Here is a 22,679-nt window from a genome sequence, read left to right on the forward strand (position 1 = left end):
CTGGTGTGAGCGTTCATAAAGCCACCTTTTTTTCTGATTTTGATCAAACCTAAGTCATTAAGGATCTGTTGAGTACATTTGTGACCAAGGTCTGTGAATGTTAATGAGGTGATCTGGCATCAGACTGGTTGAGGTAGCAACTCTATTTCTGATTACATGTATATATTTTGTCATCAAACTTGGTAAATAGGCTTATATCATGAAGATATTTTTAATAAGTTTTACCCATGAGGTTTCTTAACACTTTAGAGAATGTATTTCTGATCCAGTTTTAAATCAAAACATTGTAGTAGGTTAATTTCATCAAGAGTTTGGATGATTTTTATCGAGGGAGACCTATGCATATTTACAAGGTGATCTTGTAGATCATATGGACATTTTTTTATCAGTCTAAAACTATATTTTTGATACAAATTTGCTCAAACTTGGTAAATAGGCCTATGTCATGAAAAGCTTGGTTGGGTGTCATTATGAGAAGAATTCATGATTTTTGTGTGTCTGATTGGCTGAGCTCATCCAGCAACCATATAGCTGATTACATTTTGATGTTAAATAGTCTTATAGTGATTATGAAAAAGAGGCATATTGGAGTCTTTGGAAAACTTAGTACCATCCAATTCTTGACCCTTTTTTTGTGAAGACATGAATTTAGATAGCTGAGAATGAATGTCAAAATTCACATCTACTTCATTTAATTATTATGCTTCATCAGAATTGGTGAGAAATGCAAATTAACTGCTATCTTTTTTCCACTATCCTCTGTACAATTCTATCAACCTATGACATGGCTTTCCACAAGCCAAATAAACATTATACACAGATTTTTAACCAGGTTCTATTATATAAATGGTGGTTCCTTGGATATGATGGCATCGTGTGGTGATGGTTTGTTTAGTTTTTCAGGGTTAAATTGTTAAGAGCTGGATGATAGAGTTGTCACATATTAGCAGAGGAATTAAGTGTCTGCCTATGTTTTGACAGTTGGAATCACAATTAATTTTACTATATATTCTCTACATTTGTTTCTCAGTACTGAACTTTCCATTGTCTCCAAATGATAATAAATCATATCTTGTTATAAAGTACCTTAACAGATGAATTCATGGTGAAGTTTTTGTCCTAGGTTATCTGACATTTTTTTCAAGGCTGGACTAAAAACAAAGAACATTGGGTCATAGATTTCACTGCCAAATCATTAGTGCCTCATTAATACACACAGTTGCTGAAATAAACACAGACAACCACGCCATAATGCTCAAATTCTAAAGAATAATTACCTATCAATCAAAACCAAGAATGCCTAAATCTATATCTTGTATCACCACCAAAAGGAGAATAGAAAAAGATGCTTAAAAGATATCCTGGGACTACATTTTGTAGGTACTGAACCAGAACTAATTGTGATCTATTTCAGTTATCCTTCCCAAGTGAGGTAACCCACTGTGAGGAGTATGACCTGTACATAGGAGGAGGTGGGGATTATATAAGTTACATTGATACCACTGATGATAGAAGATGAAGTTGGCTTTGTGTGAGTAATGGTCTGATTTATACAAATAAAGACACAGATACAAAACTTCAGTTTAATTGAATATTAACATATTGACATAAAAATACAATAAAATTTAATAAATCAAAAATTAAAATTAAAAAATATAAAGTAAAACAACACAAAATCATTAAACTAGATAACAAGCTGTATCACTGAAAGCTAAAACTGAATATTTAAAAATATAACGTCTGGAAACTTGACTAAAACTTCTCTAAAAAAATTAGGGTGCAAAAAGGAAATGTTTTGTAATGTGCCATAAAAGACAAAAATTGGAAGAAAAAACATGAGCAAAAGTTGCAAAACCAATATTATCAAACCATATAAAATATTGCACAGAAAACAAATTAGAATTAAAATTTAAATTTTTAATATAAATGTAAATTACGAGCAAAGATGAAGTAGTGAGTGTGTTTTTGTGTCAAAACCTTTAAATACCAAAGAACAATTTTGTATACTGTAATTTTTCTATAATGAATAACGTTATTCATCTGTAACAAACACATCCACAAACATACAAGTTCAATACATATATTTTATCAAACATATGAGTAAAAAAAATGAGTTTTATCACTTTACAATACATATATAAACATAAGTATTTAAATGTAAAGGTGTATTGTACTTATTTTTGGATACTTACATTTCACAAAGTTTGAAATATCAAAATATATGAGGCATGCCCAAGTGGATTGTAAACATTTTTTAATACTTTTGTTTACAAAGAGACTCGATCACTGAAAATTTCTAAGTAACATGCTATGAAAATAGTCGACCAACTTAATGAAAATGTTTTCAAACACTTTATAACATATTTTTAAATACCTGAATACTTATCAAATCTAAAAATAATTTCATACATACCGAAACTATTTTGTATTATAATAACTGAATATATAACAAAACTATTTTGTAATATTTTATTCTTAACAAAACCACAGTATTTAATATTCCTTGTCCCAAAAAAGAAACTGTCAAGCCTGAGCTGCTATAAATATGCCTCTGATCTGTCTGGCATCTAAATATGCCTCTGATCTGTCTGGCATCTAAATAGGCCTCTGATCTGTCTGGCATTCACCAACTTTCTACCCCTGATGAGTCCAGTTCTGGGTGCTCTAAATATGCCTCTGATCTGTCTGGCATTCACCAACTTTCTACCCCTGATGAGTCCAGTTCTGGGTGCTTGCAGTTCCATATGGTTTTAATATTGAAAATTTCTATGCAAAAACAGAGAAATCTGCACATCCCCTATTTCTAACACAGCAGGCACAAACCCTATTTCTAACACAACAGGCACAAACCCTATTTCTAACACAGCAGGCACAAGCCTGCTCATATAGTGGGATACAACCTATCCTCACTCCTCCCAAATATCTCGTTCAATCCACAAATAAAGTAGAGTGAATATTGTTTTAGTAAACCAAAAAAATTGATACCACTTAAAAATTATTATTTCTGAATGAAGTGCAACCTCCCATAAAGGTCACCTCTCTTAAGCAATTACCTAGAATAATGTACCATTCTTCTGCAGTAACCTCCCATAACTGTCAACTCTCCTTGGAAATTACCTTCCAAGATTGTCACACCTTGGTAATCACTCCCCTCCCAATAATGGCCACCTCTCCTTATCAAAAATGTTCCTATCCAGCTAGGTTCTGACTTCCTTCTCCATTTTTTCTATGTATTTTACCTCCCCTGAATGGCCACCTGTGTACAGTCAAAACTGTGGATTGCTAGTAGAGAGGATTGTCATGTATTTACTAATGCAGGACTAGATTCACAATGAAACAATTGCTACTGCACAAATAGATTGAAAAAAAAAATGCCTCCGATATTTCACCTCACAGCTTACATGAATAAGTACATAAACGTGACTCCTTTCTAAAGCGTTCATACATATTCTCTTAAAATTATCACTGTCATAATGTGGCACCAAATTATATACCATGTTTTTCCTCAAAAAGAAACTTTAATTTATAGCATAATTTCTTTTCAATTGCGAGTCTGCAAATTCCCATACTAAGTCAACTCCCTTACATGGGAACTAGCCTGGCTTACAGCATTCACTACATATGCCAAATCTGGCTAACAACCTTAATGGTGCCAGTCAAACAAATACAAAATCTGTACAGCAAACCTCAGCTAATAGGTCCTGAGAAACACAAATATGAAGATAAGTACTGAAAATCAGTTGTAACATTACTGTCAGTCAAATAAAGCCATATACGACTAAGGCTTTATTTACATCAACTAGTGTTGTCAGAAGAAAAGAAAGGCATTTTACTGGTGAAACTAAGGATAGGCAATAAGAAGAAAATCAGGTTAGATAACTCAAATTGATTTTTACTGACTAACCTGAGGTTGAAGCAGATGGCAATTGCTGAATGACCCATCAGTCAGATCTAGATTTTACATAATTGCTCTTTATTTTGCTTTAAATAACACCTTCCCTTCCTGTCATCTTATTTCCGCCTCTACTAATTTCATCTCTCAATGTCTAATCCAAAAAAATTATCAGGGCCTGGCAACCTAAAATTCAAAATGACCAATACGATTGTCAGGAAAAATGCACTATGAGTACTTAAGTTGAATAGGTACTTGGAGTGTGTATGTTTGGTACAAGAATTAAATTGGGTCCTGACTGGTTTAAATCCCTTGCCTTTACCAACCACTGCCATCTCACCTCTGCCCACATGGGTTCAAGTCTCAGGCTCAACCAGTATGTGAAAAAGCATGCCAGTAACTTCCTGTGGGTCAGTGGTTCTTACTGGGGTTTTCCTGGGTTCTTCTCTGCCAGTTATAGTGGCCTCCCTGTAGAGCCTATCATGCTAAAAATGGCATTAAACCCAAAAGAGAATTAAACTGCTGGTCCAGTAAGTCTATCCCTTGATTGGGAATTGTGATTATATGTATGTAGTGTAAGATTTTGAATATTTCTGACCTCTCTTCATTGTACAATTACAAAACTATCATACAACTGTTTCCATATTTCAAAATGAAATTTCACTTCAAGAGTGATTTAGTCCACAGAGGCCAATATATTTTGTAAATGAAGAAGAAAAGATGTAATATGCTGAAACCAGGTTTCAAGTGGTCGTTGGGAAAATCTACTGCCCATTCAGGATTTTTTGGATTCAGAGGTTGCTTCACACATTAAACTTAAAAGCCTAACAAAAATGTGATTGTCATAAAATGCAACTTCTGGAACAGGCACGTTCCTGAATTAAATTATAGAGTTATTGTGTGTGAAAACTCGTAGCCCCCAAATCACTTCATTCACAGAAATTTCATAAAAAATTATTGGGCATTCACCTTGAAATATGTATCAACTCATCCATAACAACATCCAAATTATTTTGCTCCATTATAAACTGCAATAACAACAAAGAAGAAATGAACTTGAACTTTGCTATAAATACCATAGTGCAATAGAAATCTTTATGGATATAAAAATCTATTTTCTATTTATGGTGGTTCAAGTACATTCTTGGCCTACTTCCATAGTCTCATTCAACCAGACTCTCACATGGTTCAGTGAGATCCCCACCACACGATGGTATGGTAGGACCCATCTTTGATCACTGTTATCAATAGAAGGCACTTAAGTCCTACTTTGCACACACTAAACAACAAAAAAAACATTACTTCTATCTAAAAATTATTGGACAGTCTTTCTGTTATCATTCAGGCAAAAAACAAATTTGTATACAATAAAGATGCCATTAAATATCATTGCTAAACAGGCACCACTTCTGGAAGTAGATTTCAACCATCAATGTTAATACAAAAAGTGGTATTGTCTCACCATCACAATGATATATTATAACACCTTATCTCCCCAACAAATCATTTTTCTGTATTTTGGGAAAGCCTCAATATGGCATGTTACAAAGAAAACTTTTCTTTTAACCAAGCCTTTATTTGGTGAAGATCAGATCGACAAAGCCACATGAGATGTCTGGTTGAATTTTCACTACTATTTCCATGGCTTCCCATACTGTTTTTTTTTAAATACTACATGACAAACCATCCCTAACCACCAACTCCACCCAAGACCATGACACAGGGGTCAAAACCCCCCCAAAATTACGTACTATATACATTTTCATGATATGTTTGCATACATAAAATTGTAACGTGTCAGTGCAATTGACATCTTTTATAAATTTAACCTTTAATTTTTCAACTAACCCAGGAGAGAAATCCAAGCACAATAACACTCATGTTCATGGTTACCATCTTGGCAAATTAACCGATATGTTTTATGAATTTTCGCTAATACATTTATTAGATGTGATCATGGACAACACGGACAGATGGAGGTAATCACAACACCCTGATGGTTTTATCCTCCAATACAAAATTATATTTAGCATCAGATTTTAAAACATATAAAGGAAGCTTCCTCGAACTTTAATACCAAATTAAACCAAAGCCTACAGACTTGCACCTAATAGCTACCTGCTACTTTTTCCTCTGAATACTAATTAACTGCATACAAATCGTTTAATGTACCATTGCAAGTACTGCCTCTGTTATGACTGGAATTAAAAGTATGTGACCTATGACCAGATGATGTGCAGATCCAAACACAGTGGGATCATATCTGAAGCAATTTATGCTGCTCACAACTTCAAAATTCTGTGCCTGGCAAAATGCTGTACCATTCTTGTATATATCTCCTGAAAAAGAAGACATGTATATTATAGTACCTAATACATCACACCATAGGACACTTTACACTTAATATATCACACCTTTGGACACTTTATACTTAATATATCACAACATAGGACACTTTACACTTGATATATCACAAACACTGGGCACTTTACACTTAATATATCACAATATAGGACACTTTACACTTAATATATAACAACATAGGACACTTTACACTTAATATATCACACCATAGGACACTTTACACTTAATATATCACAAACACTGGTCACTTTACACTTAATATATCACACCATAGGATACTTTACACTTAATATATCACAAACACTGGGCACTTTACACTTAATATATCACAAACACTGGTCACTTTACACTTAATATATCACAACATAGGACACTTTACACTTAATATATCACAACATAGGACACTTTACACTTAATATATCACAAACACTGGTCACTTTACACTTAATATATCACACCTTAGGACACTTTATACTTAATATATCACAACATAGGACACTTTACACTTAATATATCACAAACACTGGGCACTTTACACTTAATATATCACAAACACTGGGCACTTTACACTTAATATATCACAAAATAGGACACTATACACTTAATATATCACAACATAGGACACTTTACACTTAATATATCACAACATAGGAGACTTTACACTTAATATACCACAACATATGACACTTTACACTTAATATATCACAACATAGGACAATTTACACTTAATATATCACAACATAGGACAATTTACACTTAATATATCACAACATAGGATGCTTTACACTTAATATATCACAACATAGGACAATTTACACTTAATATATCACAACACAGGACGCTTTACACTTAATATATCACAACATAGGACAATTTACACTTAATATATCACAACACAGGACAATTTACACTTAATATATCACAACATAGGACAATTTACACTTAATATATCATAAACACTGGGCACTTTACACGTAATATAACACAACATAGGACACTTTACACTTAAGATATCACAACATATGACACTTTATATCTTAATGTTTAATATATCACAAAACAGAACTCTTCTTTTGATAATCACAAATTTGATGCCAGAAATGAATTATCCCTGCTTATACAACGAGTCCTACTGAAAATACCCTATAGTTTTATTGTGGTCAGTTTATGCAATAATTACTATTTAAAATACCATATGGTCTATCAAGGTCAGTTTATGCAATAATTACTATCAAAAATAACTTATAGTCTATTATGGTCAGTTTATGCAATAATTACTATTGAAAGTACTCTATGGTCTATCATGGTCAGTTTATGCAATAATTACTACTGAAAATACCCTATGGTCTATCATGGTCAGTTTATGCAATAATTACTACTGAAAATACTGTATGGTCTATCATGATTGGTTTATGCAATAATTACTATTGAAAATACCCTAAGGTCTATCATGGTCAGTTTATGCAATAATTACTATTGAAAATACCCTATGGTCTATCAAGGTCAGTTTATGCAATAATTACTATTGAAAATACCCTATGATCTATCATGGTCAGTTTATGCAATAATTACTATTTAAAATACTCTATGATCTATCAAGGTCAGTTTATGCAATAATTACTATTGAAAATACTCTATGGTCTATCAAGGTCAGTTTATGCAATAATTACTATTGAAAATACCCTATGGTCTATCATGGTCAGTTTATGCAATAATTACATTATAAATTGTTTTTCCATAGTAAGATATAAAAAAATTACTGAATAAAGAAAATTCTAATCATGAAAAGGTGCCCATGTGCAGCTAGCTTGATATGTGAACGAAATTCAGGTGAAATACCTTAAATAGATTGAGTTATGGTCTGGAATAAAACAAAGTTCTCCACTCTCCACCATATTTTACATGAAAGTGTGTGCTTATGTGTATCTACATGTAAAACTAAAAGTACAGGAACAATGTAAACTATGCTTGTTTGGTGCTTTATTAATCAGGGCAGCCCTATGCTTGTGGTTTGTCCTAGTCTTATGCAAGTCATTTTCCGAAGTAAGCTACCTGCCACTGTGGTCTGTTGATTTGCTTTCGGATAGTACAATTAAATCTCTACAGGGTATGTAGATTTTTACATGCAGATTCTTCACAATGGAACCCTCCTTGACCTGTGCATGAGAACATTTTACTGAACACTTGTATTGGTGTTAAATATGTGGCTGTAGTATTTAGTATTACTCTCATGTCACTGTTTTAAGAACTTTAGAAATACAGTGGAACCTCGCTATAACGCACCCCAATTTAATGCGAATTCAGATATAACGCTGTCGTGGTGTGGCTCCCGAAATATCGTATATTCGCACATGAAAAAATATTTTTTTTGAAAGTACATGAAATAGCATATAAATAAATTAATATCATTATGGAAAGGAGATCACGTATGGATTCCAATTTAATATGATCGTGGCGTGGTTCCTGAAATAGGGTGTAAAACGTTTATTATCATTTTGAGGGTAGAGTTTGCCAATAAATTTTAACATAATACGATCGTGACATAGCTTCTGAAATTTAACAATATCACCAGGTTCTTAAAGTGTTATGCCAAAATAAACATTATCGGAAATGTTACTTATTACTGATCCAGTAAGAAAAAGCCGCCAGCATGTTTGCTGGGCTTGGTGGTGTTATTAGATGAAATCAGTTGACCAGTAAATAATGTCCGCTTTATTAACTGGAAACTGAAAGGGTATGAAATCGAATTTTATATGATCGTGGCATGGTTCCTGAAATTTTAAATACATGTATATTTTTCTCGTACCGGGAATTTTTTTAATTTTTATTTTAGGCATGAGAAATAGTGTGTAAAACGTTTATTATCATTCTGGGGAAGAGTTCATGTATGAATTTTAATATAATACGATCGTGGCGTAGCTTCTGAAATTTAACAATATTCACCAGGTTCTTGAAGTGTTATGCCAAAATAAACATTTTCGGAAATGCTATTTATTATTGGTCCATGAGTAAAGTCAGTAAGTAGTCCTTGTGATTGTCTTCAATTAATTCTGTATACAATCATTACTCAAACAATAGCCAAGATTTATTTCTTCTTTAACTGCATTCACAAGCAAGCATCAGACAATGCAGTGGTTGATTAAAGATTCTCACAATTTAATAAACATCAAAAAACGAAAGCCACCAACATGTTTGCTGGGCTTGGTGGTATTATTAGACGCAATCAATTGACTAGTTAAAAAACGTCCGCTTTATTAGCTGAAAATTGAAATGGTAGGAAACTGTACATGCGTTCAGCTTTAATTTTTTATTTTTATTTTATAAAAGTGACTCGTGGCCATTTGGGTTTACTTATGAACTCGTTATTGTGCAACAAATTATTATCATTTTGGGGAAGAGATTGTGTATGAATTCGAGTATAATACTATATAGAATACAGTCGTAGCATGGTTCCTGAAATTTTAAATAATGTACGTGTATTTTTCTCGTACCTGGAAAAATACTTTTTTTAAAGGTACGAGAAATAGTGAGTAAAATGTTTATTATCATTTTGGGAAGAGTTCAAGTATGAATTCGAATATAATACAATTGTGGCTTGGCTCCTGAAATTTAACAATTTCACCAGGTCCCTGAAGTGTTATGCCAAAATAAACATTATTGGAAATGTTGCTTGTTACTGATCCTTGAGAAAAGCCAGTAAGTCGTCTTTGTGATTGTCTTCAATTAATTCTGTATACAATCGTTCCTCAAACAATAGCCGACATGTGTTTCTTCTTTAACTGCATACACAAACAATAAGCAGCCAATGCAGTGGTTGATAAAAGATTCTCACAATTTAATAAACATCAAAAAACGAAAGCCACCATGTTTGCTGGGCTTGGTGGTGTTATTAGATGCAATCAGTTGACTAGTAAATAATGTCCGCTTTATTAGCTGGACATTGAAAGGGTATGAAATTGTACATGCGTTCAGCTTTAAAAAATTTTTATATATAAAAGTGATTTGTGATCATTGCAGGCCTACTACACTTAGTTCTCAGGTTTTACATGGGTATGGTGTTTGTTTATGAACTCGTTATTAATTTCCTATTTATTTTTTTTAAAAAATATTTTACTGTTATGGGAAAGCTAGTTCACAAACACAAGTCGTTCTCTGCACTTTGCACAATGATTAGTATAGTAGTTTTCATACGTTTCTTACTTTATTCACAAAATCTGAAGCAAAAGTTATCTGCATGCTGAAAGCATGTGTTGATTGGTAATTATTCTTGTTGTAGTCATTCAAACGAATAGGCGTACAAGCGTTAATTATTGGAAATTTGCAAAGGATAAATGTACATGGAAATGCATATGAGAAAACTTTAGCAGTATGAAATTTGTACTGACACCGTTCATAGACCCAGGAACGCAATGAACCATACATGTGCTCTGACTTTCTTAACCTAATTTTGCAGTTAATTTTTCCCACTGAATCCAGACACACAATGATGTGTGAAAAATTTATTGAATAGTTTACATATGTATGCAGCTTTTACAATGGAATTACATATTTTATGGATTAATTTCAAGCCCCGATGGTACGATATCAGACGGCAAATAAACGGTGTTGATACTCTGTTCATGCTATATATTAAACGTTGAATTCAGACACAATGATCTGGGAAAAAATATTGAATATTGTAAGTCTGTGTGCCATTTTTCAATGGAATTACATGCATTATAGATGAACTGAATGCCACGACGGCACAATAGTAAACGGTGTTGATACCCTATTCATTATATTCATTAGGCATGAATACAGTGAGTTGTTCTCTGAAAAAGTAAAATACTTTAAAACCCCGTATTAACGCGACTCTGATATTAACGCGATCCAATTTTGTTGCCCCAATTATCGCATTATAGCGGGGTTCCACTGTACCCATATGTTAAGAGAAAATCAACAAGTTACCCAGTCTGACTCCTCTATAAAATGTACAAAGAAAATCATCAAGCTACCCAGTCTGACTTCTTTTGTAACATATACAGAAAAAAATAAAGTTACCCAGTCTGACTCCTTTTGTAAAATGTACAGAAAAAAAATCATCAAGTTACCCAGTCTGACTCCTTTAGTAAAATGTACAGAAAAAAATTCAAGTTACCCAGTCTGACTCCTCTGTAAAATGCATCCTTGCACGCTGCATGTGTTGAATCACAAAAACTGCTGCAAATATGGACTTTACGCCTACAAAAATGGGAGAAACAAAAATAGGAATATATAAATAGTAATCATTATTAATCTGACTATTATGCCAGAAATAAAAACTTACAAATTTTGTTTTAAAGTTAGATTCAGCAGAAAACTTAATTTTGCCTTTGAATCATGCTAATATGCCCTGTTCTGCAGAATACTCAAACCCACAGAGACTGAGTTGAGATGGCAGAGATCTGTAATGGTGAGCACTTTTGACCACTCCGCGACTCAGTACCCCACTTTTTATATACTGCTAGAATAATGTAACTTGTCTGTGAACCACAATAATATTCACTACTCACTATTACCTGTAAAATTCTTTTTCTTTTGATATTTATAAGCAATGTAAACTGATGTAAATCCTTAAAACAATTTAGACTGCTTTAAGGATGATGTTAAAAAGCCCCAAACTAATGACAGTGATTCTTATATATCTAGCCTTCTTTCCAACATGATAATAATGTATTTGCTTCTAAAATGAATAAATGATATACAGCAGACCAAAGATAGAGTCTATTAGTATACCGCAAAGTGTAAGATTTGTACATTTCAGCTTCATTATAACTTTTGCTGGTCATGTCTGATTGACAAATTAGGTTGCTAACTCCACATGTACCTGCAGGACATCTGTCACTGGGTATCCATTTATAACTATTCCATACAATTAAATGGTAATTATGTTTTCCTCCTAATTTAACAACCATAAGGCACCAAACCACAAGATAATGCAGATGTTTTGTTCCTGTCAGTTTTCTGGAATACAGTAATGTAAATACTTTTTTATCTTTGTTTCTCATAGTGACAACTATCCTGGAAATAAAGCTAGAAACAATAACAATGCACTGCAAAAGACGGTGCTATATACAACACAATCTCATCACAATGACATAGATAACTAGATCATCACAAACAGCACACCGATATTGTGAAGATCACCTACATCAACTCTCCATTACCTTTTTCATAAATAAATCCTTTTCTAGACGTCGAGTAGCTATTTCTTATTATACTTTTCATTTTTCTTTACTTCTGAACATTCGTTATTTTGTATTTTTCCTCTGACAGAATCAAAATAATTATTGTCCTACATGTTGCTTTATTCATATCTCTACATGTATTTTATTGTCTCCTAAAGAAAATCTTCTTTAGGTTGAAATTGTCTCTCAATCTCTCTCTCTCTGTATGTATGACAATTTATGCCTTGAAAATTACTATGGTGGCCATATATTTATGAAATTAAATACAAAATGGTTCAAATGAAATATAGTAAGTTGTAACATAAAAGAAAATATTAATATATCTAATTAATAGATGTACCAATATATTATCATTTTCATTTCTGGAGTTACTACAACTTAAGTGTTAGCATTAACCTCCCATAATTAACTGGTTTCTTCTCTAATTATTTATTTCTCAAATTAAGTTTTTCTTTCAGAAAACAATACTACATGGTTTCCTCCAACAATGGTATTTTAATGCAATCCACTTTTTCTAAAAATCGTTACTTACTGACAGCAAGCCAACTTGCTACCTAAAATATAAATAAAATCTGACAGGCATTTCCGGTAAGGATGATTGGTGAAATTTTATTTGATTATGTCCTCAAATAACTCTTGGAGGTTTATAAAAGTTAGCTGCTGTTGCGGTTATCATTTTTTTTTCTTAATCTGGGAGTATATTTCATATATTTTACTCTATTTGCTGATATACCATAACACAAACTACACAGAACCATTTTTAAGAAGAACATAAAATTCAAGATGAGTCATCACTGTCTGGTCTTTCAGAATTTGGAGAAAACTGAATTTCATGTCCATTTCAGAGACATACAGCAAACAGACTATACTTCTTCTACCTTACATAGATACACACTCTTTAAACCACCGATACTGGTCAGGACTGCAAAAGTAGCACATCATGTAATTGACCCGATTCTGACAATCCAGCGTGGCAAGATAAAGCGACATCATGTTGGAGGAGAAGACAGATGTCACCTCAGTTCTTTTACAACATGCAGCATTTGTGTACCAAGAACAGTTCACTAATCCAGGCTCCATCTCCACATGTCTGGTGTTCTCTATCAGAATAAAAAGAACTTAATTTCAATTTATATATATTTTACATTGAACACATTGAGAAATATAGACAACCTACAATAAGTTTCAAACATTTGTCAGTCATGATCAATCATGACAGTGATGCTACAGGTATTTTAAATGACAAAATTACCAATTCAATGTTCTGAAATGGGTCAAATTTTCATGAAAGGTCAAAGTTGTCTTTTTACATAAATAACGGAGTCTCTTCTTGTAACATGAATGCTACCTTATCAACCTTGTGTGTGTGTGTGTGTGTACAAGATTGAGTAGCTAACAAATAAGGTTTCAAATCTTGACAGCAGCCCCCAAGAATGAAAAAATGGATGTGGAGGCAGTGGTGGGTGGGGATGGGTAGAGAATTTCATTATATGTAACAAGATTAATTCATTTTTCTATGCAGCCAATGTAATATCACACCTTTATTCCATAGGTTCAACTCCTAAGGCATTTAGCACTGTTTAATAATTAACATAAAAGGTCTCAGAAACACTTAATCGCTTGGATGCAATTTTTTTATCTGGGATGCAGAAAATCACTTATGCAGGAGTCCTCCATATTTATGCAACAGCAGGGTGCAAGTTCAAAGACTTGCCAGCCCTGCTTCAACCACTTGCAGAGTGAAAAAATGTATTGATCAACTGATCATTTTAGTTGTGCTGATATTTACAATAACAGAACTAGGTGGCTGAAAGGCACCCAGCTGATGCAATAGCTGGGTGGCAAGTTGAAAGACTTTGACTAGCTGCTGAGTGGTGGGAAAATGTGCTAATATTTACAGTGACTGAGTTTAGCGGCAGAATGACCCCAAGATGTACATGTGGTCATTAAAAGAGTACATCAAAAAAGAACATATGTAACTTTCATTGTTTTGTTTGTTTCCAAGTAAGTATAGCCAAATAAGTAATGCATGTGACCTCAAAATCAAGACACATCAAGACTTCGACAAAATGTCATTCACAAATCTGGTTAAGTATTTTAGGGTTTAGTGGCAATCTGACGAAGATTGTAATGAGATTAAGAAGAGTGATAAAGCTGCTAGAACTGATAGTTTCGATGGAACAGTAGCCAAGTGTAAGAAAGGGCGTAACGCCTAGCTTAGTGTTTGAAATAAAGCCTTTCCTTCAATGGATTGACAAAATTCAGTTTCACTCTGAACAAGACAAGAGCTCTATGTCAGTGATGTAAAGAATTCGGAACATTAAAATCAGTGTCAATGGTTCTTCTCATCTGAACACTTAACCACTTCAAGTATGCTTAATATACTTATCAGGACTGCAACGTTTGCTGGTGGGACTCCTAATTTTCCTGGACTTCTAGTTTTAAAATCCTAGCGAGACCTCTGAACATATTTATTAAGATTTTTTTCCTTTGGCACAAATGTTGCTTGGTATATTTTTTCATTCCATCTTTGTTTAGTTTAATGATGGTAATTCACATTCATATATATATAGTACAGAGTAATACCAGGTATTTGCTTTTCAAGTGATCATATTTGAGGGTTGAAACTAATTGTTGACAATTTTATTGCTGTGGTTCATACTTTATTTTTAGTATTCTTGTAGGGGCAAAAAATTATAAACTCACATGTATAATGTTTAAATTATTCATTCTATTTAATGAAAAATACTTTTTGTGGCATCATATAATAAATGGTTTTTAAAACAATCCTGATATTAATAATAATGAGCACTTGATTTTCATTTTCCTTTACATCCTTTTGAAAGTGAGTGACTTTTGAGTTTATGAAAGGGACTCTCAGATATAGGCTGGGTATTCCTGAGTACCATGAGTCAAGGACCCCTCATCCTGAAATTCTGTTAATAGCCCTAATGATACTATAGAAATCGACACTGTGCAACATGCTTCTTTTTTTCATGACACTACATGATACTACAGTGCCCTGTAATGTACACCACAGCATTCAACATTGAAACTAAATTGTCCATTATGGCATGGCAAGACAGCATTCTGCCTTGTACTACAGGATTCTTTGCATGAAGCTACAGCATTGTGCACTTTACTACCTGACCCTCTGCGTGTCACTGCAGCAACCTGCTTTAAACTGCTACAGTGTATGGTCATCTTGCATCATAAAACAACATCCTGAATTGTAATACATACTCCCTTTTACTTCACATTACAGCATCTTTCACTGTACTATATGTTCCTTTTACATGACAATATAGCATATTGCATTGTAATACATACTCCCTTTTAATTGACACTACAGCATCCTTCACTGTACTATATGTTCTTTTTTACAATAATGATCCTTTAGCATCACATCACTGCATCCTGCATTGTACTACATCAATACTTTGCATGACAGTTTATGGCTTCAATCATAACAATGGTAGTCCATGTATGGTTATGTAATCATACCAATGTATTTTACTTTATACTAACTTCACTAGTGTGTCCTTAGTACCTCAAGACTGGACTAATGCAATTCACTTCTTTCGGGTTTGTCTCGATATCTTCAATGGAAACTTCAAAAAGTTAAAACTATGGCTGCTTGGATCATTGTTAAGGAACGAAAAACTGAGCATTCACAAACACCTCTGCCCTGTAACCTCCACTGGCTACCCAATCGCATCTGTTTACTAGCTTCAGTCTAACATACCTATCTGACCTCACCCATGTGTACACCCCATCTAAAAACTTATGCTCCTCTTCTGACACTTGTATTCTCGTTGTTCTCACTGTTAAAACAAAACCATACAGACATTCTTTTGCATACCAGGGCCCAGCTACATGGAACAAACTGCCCATAGATCTTAGACAAAGGGGCACTGTGATCTCATTCAAGAGTGGTTTAAAACAACTATTCTGACATAAGGAGCAGACTTATAAACTTCATAATACTTCCTTAATTTCTGTCAGCATGTTTTTGTTTTTTAATTTCATGGTGTTTATTTTTGTAATCATTGTTGTATATGTGTTATCTAATACTGTAAAGCACTTTAGAGCTTCTAAACATTAGGCACTGTACCAAGTCATCATTATTATTATCATTATTATTATTACAGAGGTCTAACTGGATTTTAAAACCTGAAGTCCATGACTCACATTTTGGTAAAAATATGAGAGTCCCAACAGCAAAAGTTGCAGTCCCCAACCAGAAAACTTTGCAGATTAGAAAAACTATTCATTACCATTGAGTTTAATTTCTATATTCTTTATAATACTAACATACAGCTCTTGTTTGTCCATCAGAGTGAGACTGAATTTTGCCAATCCAAGGAAAGGTCTTATTCCAAACACTACGCCATGCATCACACACTTTTTAACAATTGGCTACTGTCCCATCTCAACTATCAGTTCTAGCAACTTTAGTACTCTTCTGAATTTCATTACAATTGTCGTCAAATTCCCATTTAACCCAAAATACTTATCCAAATTTGCGAATGGTATTTTGTCTAAGTCTCAACATGATTTCTTGATAGCTTATTAAGCTACACTCGAAAATGAACACAATAATGAAAGCTAATGTTGTTCATTTGATGTACTCTTATAAATGACCACATGTATATCTATGGGTCTTTCTGCCTCTGAATTCAATCACTGAAAATATCAGCACATTTTCTGACTCAGCTGCCAGTCAAAGCCTTTGAACTTGCCGCCCAGCTATTGCATCATGTTCTTCTGATGTACTCTTATAATGGCAATATGTACATCAGGGGATCTTTCAGCTAATCAATTATGTCATTGTAAATATCAGCACATTTTCGAACCCAGCAACCGAAGTTTTTTAACTTGCTGCCCAGCTATTGCCACCATGTTCTTTTGATGTACTCTTATAATGACAACTTGTACATCAGGGGCTCTTTCAGTCATTAAATTCTGTCAATGTAAATATCAGCACAGCTAAATGATCAACATATTTTCCTACTAAGCAGGTGGCTGAAGCATGACTGGCAAGTCTTTGAATTTTACTGCGAACCTATTATATGCATACAGAGGACTCTCGCCTAAGTGATTTTCTGTGTCCCAGATATACTGGCTTAATAACTTGATCATTGGCCAAGATTCTTAACAAACAACTTTACTTAGTAGATTTTTACTCGTGTCATCATTTTGTCTTTGACAAAAGTCTTACTTGTTCCACTGCAAGGTATAGGATTAATTCACAGCTGTGACAATGTCGAAGGTATGAAATCATAGATAACAACAAGTATGCTTATGACCTTTACCAGTTCCTGTTTCTGGAAAAGTCCTTTTTCAGTGATATATAAAAGGTGAAAACTTAATCATCTGCATCCAATATCTGCAATATCCATCTTGAATATTTCTATTTAAAATAAAATGGACATTCAAGCTGTGAAACTCTTCTGTACATGTGAAATGGTTGCTTCCTTGCTCTGAATAATTGATGATCATTACAGTGGAACCTGTCTTGAAAGACCACCCCTTCCACCAAAACATAATGGTCTCTCATGACAGGTGGTCTCTCATAACAGGTTATAACAATATATAATCTCTAAATCTGTACATGAAGAACCTGGTCTCTCAAGACAGGTGGTCTCTCATAGTAGTGGTCTCTCAAGACAGGTTTTATTGTAACAAAATCACTCTTGTCGTTTGAAGAAAAGAAAAAAGAACCAGAATGATGTAAATATCAGGTTGGACATTATGAACTGATTAATGAAATACTACTCTTTGTGTATTGTGTCATCCCACACCCTAATCTGATGCTACCATATTTTGACACAGTGTTATAAACTCACAGTTCTCAAACGAACACATCTTTCATTGACATTACAACCACAACATTTGTTTATACTTATCAACATCGTTATACAAAGACAAAATATTTGTCGAAAATCCTGTTATTATCATTTGTGAAATGAAATAAAGATACACACCATGAAAAAACTGCATTTCACTAAGTTTCTTTTTTCCACTCTGTAAGTCCTCATAAAAATCCTTAATCAGCTATTCTGATGGGGCAAATAAATTTCCCCCACCCCATAACAAGCATCCAGTTTACTACTCGATGAGTTAGCCACATTTCTCACAGCTGATAAATGCATCAGTAACACTGTTTAGAATGGTGTACAAAATTATAAAGTTTAACACGGATGTCATTAGTGATATTCCGATGTGTTTCTTTTGTTATTATAATTTGTATAAATTTACATGAAAAATTAATGTAGATATAATTCATAACTAAGCCAGCATCTGGTGTATTATTTGATATTTTATAAAATTGGCATAGGATTTTCTACCTGATAAATAAAAAATGTTACTTCAATATCAAAGTTTCAATCAACCTTTAAGAGAATCTCAATATTTAATATCTGCTGACAAATTTATTACTTACAAGTTGGTTTGATAATGGTAAGAATTACACTGAATAAAAATAAAACCTTCTCCTGTAACATTATGAACTGTGTCTCTGATTATTTGCACATTTACAGAAATAAGGATGAAAACTAGTTTTAAAGCTCAAAAGTCAGTACATTCTAATACTGAAGTCTTCTATATTCACAATCCCAATAAAGTACTTGAAACATCAAATGCTAATCTACTTTTTTCATTCATAAGTAAATGTTTTTATAATGATAAAAGATGATTTTTCACCAATTTGATTATTTTAGCTTTTGCAACCAAATCTGTTCCAAAATAAATATTATAAATACATGAACAACTTTAGGAGTGCTACCGTATTTTTCACTATAAACATAAACTTGAGTTTTCTATGTGCTATTGATGGTGGTCTGCAATATATTACTTTCTCTGGAGCACATGTACAATGGTGTATATATGGGACATATCCTTCATGCTTTGCCGTTTTTGTTTTTAAAATTGGTAGTGAGGTACAAATGTCTCTGTCAGGATCAAGAAGACAATGATATCCCTGGTGGTAGTAATTTTTAATCTTACAGATGGACTAGTCCCACAATGTAATACATTGACACTGATATTTATGCGTTTGGGCGGTCTTGGTTAAGAACTACTAAGCAGCACTAAAGGCACTAAGAAGCTCTACATGCTAGAAAATTGGACAAAGAAAACATTGTAAAGCATTACATTACCCAATGAAATATAAACAGTGCTAAAATAAATCGATAAATATTGTTAACATGGACTGTAACAGATACAAACATATTTTGAGCATCAGGAAAGACAACTCTAACAAGGCTTCGTTTTACTGGTAAACAGAATTTTTAAAAAGCAAGAAAGAAAACTTTTCTTTAAAATATATTTAAGACACAATGGTGAATGAAATAGTTATTTTTAAAGTATTTTTTACAAATTGTGTGTGAAGAGTTCTAATTTGGCTGACTGAAGATAGTTTCATCAGTCTAAGAAGGCACATATCGGTGGAACAGCTGACAAGTTTTAATTATTACAGCCAATGTTATTAAAAAGGAAAAATCCTTCAATGAAATAATCTGTATAAGAATATGTCCTTTTTTTTAACATGAGAACAAGTGTAATTTTTTTAATCATACATTAACTGGTTTTAAAAGACCATCCTTTTAGGTAGGAAACGACTTGGACTGTCACCTCAGGCCCAAAATGACTATTACAAAGTGGATTCAAAATGATTAATTAGTCTTCAGATGTAAAAATAGTTATATTGAAGAAAAATATCTATTTAAAAATACACGTATATGATGAAACGAGAATTCGTTCAAGGCTCAGGAAAAACACTGAGCGGTTTTGCAACTGCTAAAACTAATAATCCGGTATATCGTGAAACAGAGCTGGTATATTCATATATTCCATAATCTGACAACAATAATTAACCATTAACTACAAATACTATTCACGATTTTAAGTGTTTTAAAAAATTAATAGTACCAAATTATACCATTTAGTGCTTCTTAATGTCCCTTGCAACAGCAAGCGACTAGTTTATATTTATATATTTTAAATAAACTTTAATACCATGCAAGCTCCATTTTCTACTCAAGTGTTGTTAAATATTCAAGTTCTTGATGATGAATAATTTTGTGCTTTGAAAATGATGTGGAGACATAACGTTGGCTATGAGACAGTCATTTATAACATTTTAACATAATTCATGTTTTACTTTTCTGCTGCTGCTTCTGGTGGTGTTAGTGATGATGATGCTGATGATAATGATGATGATTATGAATTATCTCATTTTCACAGAATAATAAAAGCATACATTTACCCCTAGACCATAGCCTTGACATAGTCCTACAATGCAAGACATAGCACATGTTGGTTTTGTTTTAGTGCTATGTCTTACTATCCAAATAACGGCCTTCTATATCGTGTTCCGATGTTGTTGACATCAGAACAAGTAGTCAAAGTTTCAGGAATATCTCACACGTTTGACAGCATATATCGACACTCTTCCACTAATTTATGTGTAATTAATATACTTACTGTGCTGTCTTTATCCTGGCAGAATGAAAATGTGACATTAGTAAATGGACGCATTTTCATGTTCCGTTGACATCTGAATCTGAATTTGTTGCATTGATGGTAGTTGAGGTATGCCGAAGTATGCTTAAGTCGTTTCATGTGGCAGATATGTTTCTTGAACAAAACAAAACATTGCTTTACAGTTCCAATAGGCATAATATATTTGTATTCATTTCATTAAAGAATATTGTTTCAACTTAACCCGATTTTGGCATTCCCGGCTTTCATCGCTTTCCAGTCAACTTAAATGTTGGCCAATGAAACTTGAAAACAGGTCCATTTCTTTTTTGATAATTTGAATTTATTAGAGAAAAGACATCAGAGTATGTAAAGTCTGACTAAAACATGACTTCACTTTGTAGAACAGCGCCATTATTTTAGTTGCCAGTTGTGAGATATTCCTGAAAATCTGACTTTCGTTACGATGTTAGTCGACATCAAAACACACCACACAGCGCTGTTAGTTAGGCAGTAAGACCCTGACGCCCAAAACATAAAGATCAGCGTCAAGGTCTTACGTGTAGGGCTAAGCCTTGAGAGAGTTGTCTTTCCTGACACTCAAAACACGTTTGTATCTGTTAAGACCGTGTTAACAATATTTATCGGTTTACTTTAGAACCATTTGTTTTTCTTTTTTCGGGTGGTGGTGGTGGGTTATTTAATGTTTTATTATGTTCTTAGCGCCCAATTTTTAGCGCTTAGGCTAGTACCTATTTTAGTGCTTCTTAGTAGTTCTTAGCGGTGTTTACCTGAACCCTTTTTGGGCGACCTAACATCAAAAAATATCGGAGTCGATGTTTCTCATTGTAGGATTAACAGCTAGACTTTCTGACCAGCGGAAACTTTCGTCAAAGTTTGCACCTGCTGCAGAGATCCTATCTATAATGTAATGTGTATATTTAGTACTGGTTCCATGTAGACAGTCAAGTGCGTGTCTACAACACAAATGTATATATAGGCGAAATTTAACTTAAGGTTTACTAAATTTTTAACCATTACTAACCAAAATATGTGCAAAGTTTTCTATCATCTGTATGCTCAAATGTGACTACATTTTCTGCAAAAGTGCTGGTTAAAAACCATAGAAAAAATGCAACAAATTCCAGGGATCTGTCAGCCATGTTCGGTGTAACGATGATATAAAAGACAGTCCGATTAACAAAGTGCTAAGATTAAATATTCTGCACCTCAGATGAACCGGAAAGAAACTTAACAGTGGCTCATCCGGTACTGTGTGAACCTAGACTTAACACGCAAAAAAACACACACACACACACGCGCGTACGCGCGAGCAAAAGTCGAGATTCATATGTGCTAGAGATTTTTAATGTTAATTTCTTTCAATTTATATTCCTTTTCTCGTCTTTCTTCAAAATGAATCAATCGCTTCATCGGAAAAAAAAACAAAAACATTTACTATGATATTCGCTTACCCTTACGTCTGTTTGTAACCACTTAACAATTTTAAAAACGAAAAGCGTAAATGACATTAAAAAAATATACAAAACTTGGTCATTTCATTTATCAATTAATAATTTCTAACCTGACTGTCGCCAGGTGACCATTAACGTTGTTATCTGGCTCGCATTTGAAATGCAGTTGTGGTACAAAGTAGTATTAGTGGGAAAGAGAATAACATACAAATTGCGAACATGTTTAACTGGATTGTAGATAGCATTTATAGCAGAAAC

At 33.4% G+C, this 22,679-nt stretch overlaps 1 protein-coding gene across 1 annotated transcript; it reads right to left on the reverse strand.

The window, feature by feature from the left end:
• Positions 1–1,569: 1,569 nt before the first annotated feature.
• LOC149781516 (uncharacterized) lies at positions 1,570–22,172 on the reverse strand. The gene is made up of 4 exons (XM_089935607.1): positions 21,992–22,172; positions 13,358–13,562; positions 11,394–11,476; positions 1,570–6,231 (listed from the first exon to the last, which is right to left on the reverse strand). The coding sequence occupies exons 1-4, from the start codon at positions 22,107–22,109 to the stop codon at positions 6,056–6,058; spliced, it is 582 nt and encodes a 193-aa protein (XP_089791733.1). The 5' UTR covers positions 22,110–22,172; the 3' UTR covers positions 1,570–6,055.
• Between the last annotated feature and the right edge of the window lie 507 nt (positions 22,173–22,679).

Source organism: Sinohyriopsis cumingii, chromosome 15, assembly GCF_028554795.1.
Source record: "Sinohyriopsis cumingii isolate HCF-2022 chromosome 15, ASM2855479v2, whole genome shotgun sequence".
In the NCBI taxonomy this organism is placed as follows: Eukaryota; Metazoa; Mollusca; class Bivalvia; order Unionida; family Unionidae; genus Sinohyriopsis; species Sinohyriopsis cumingii.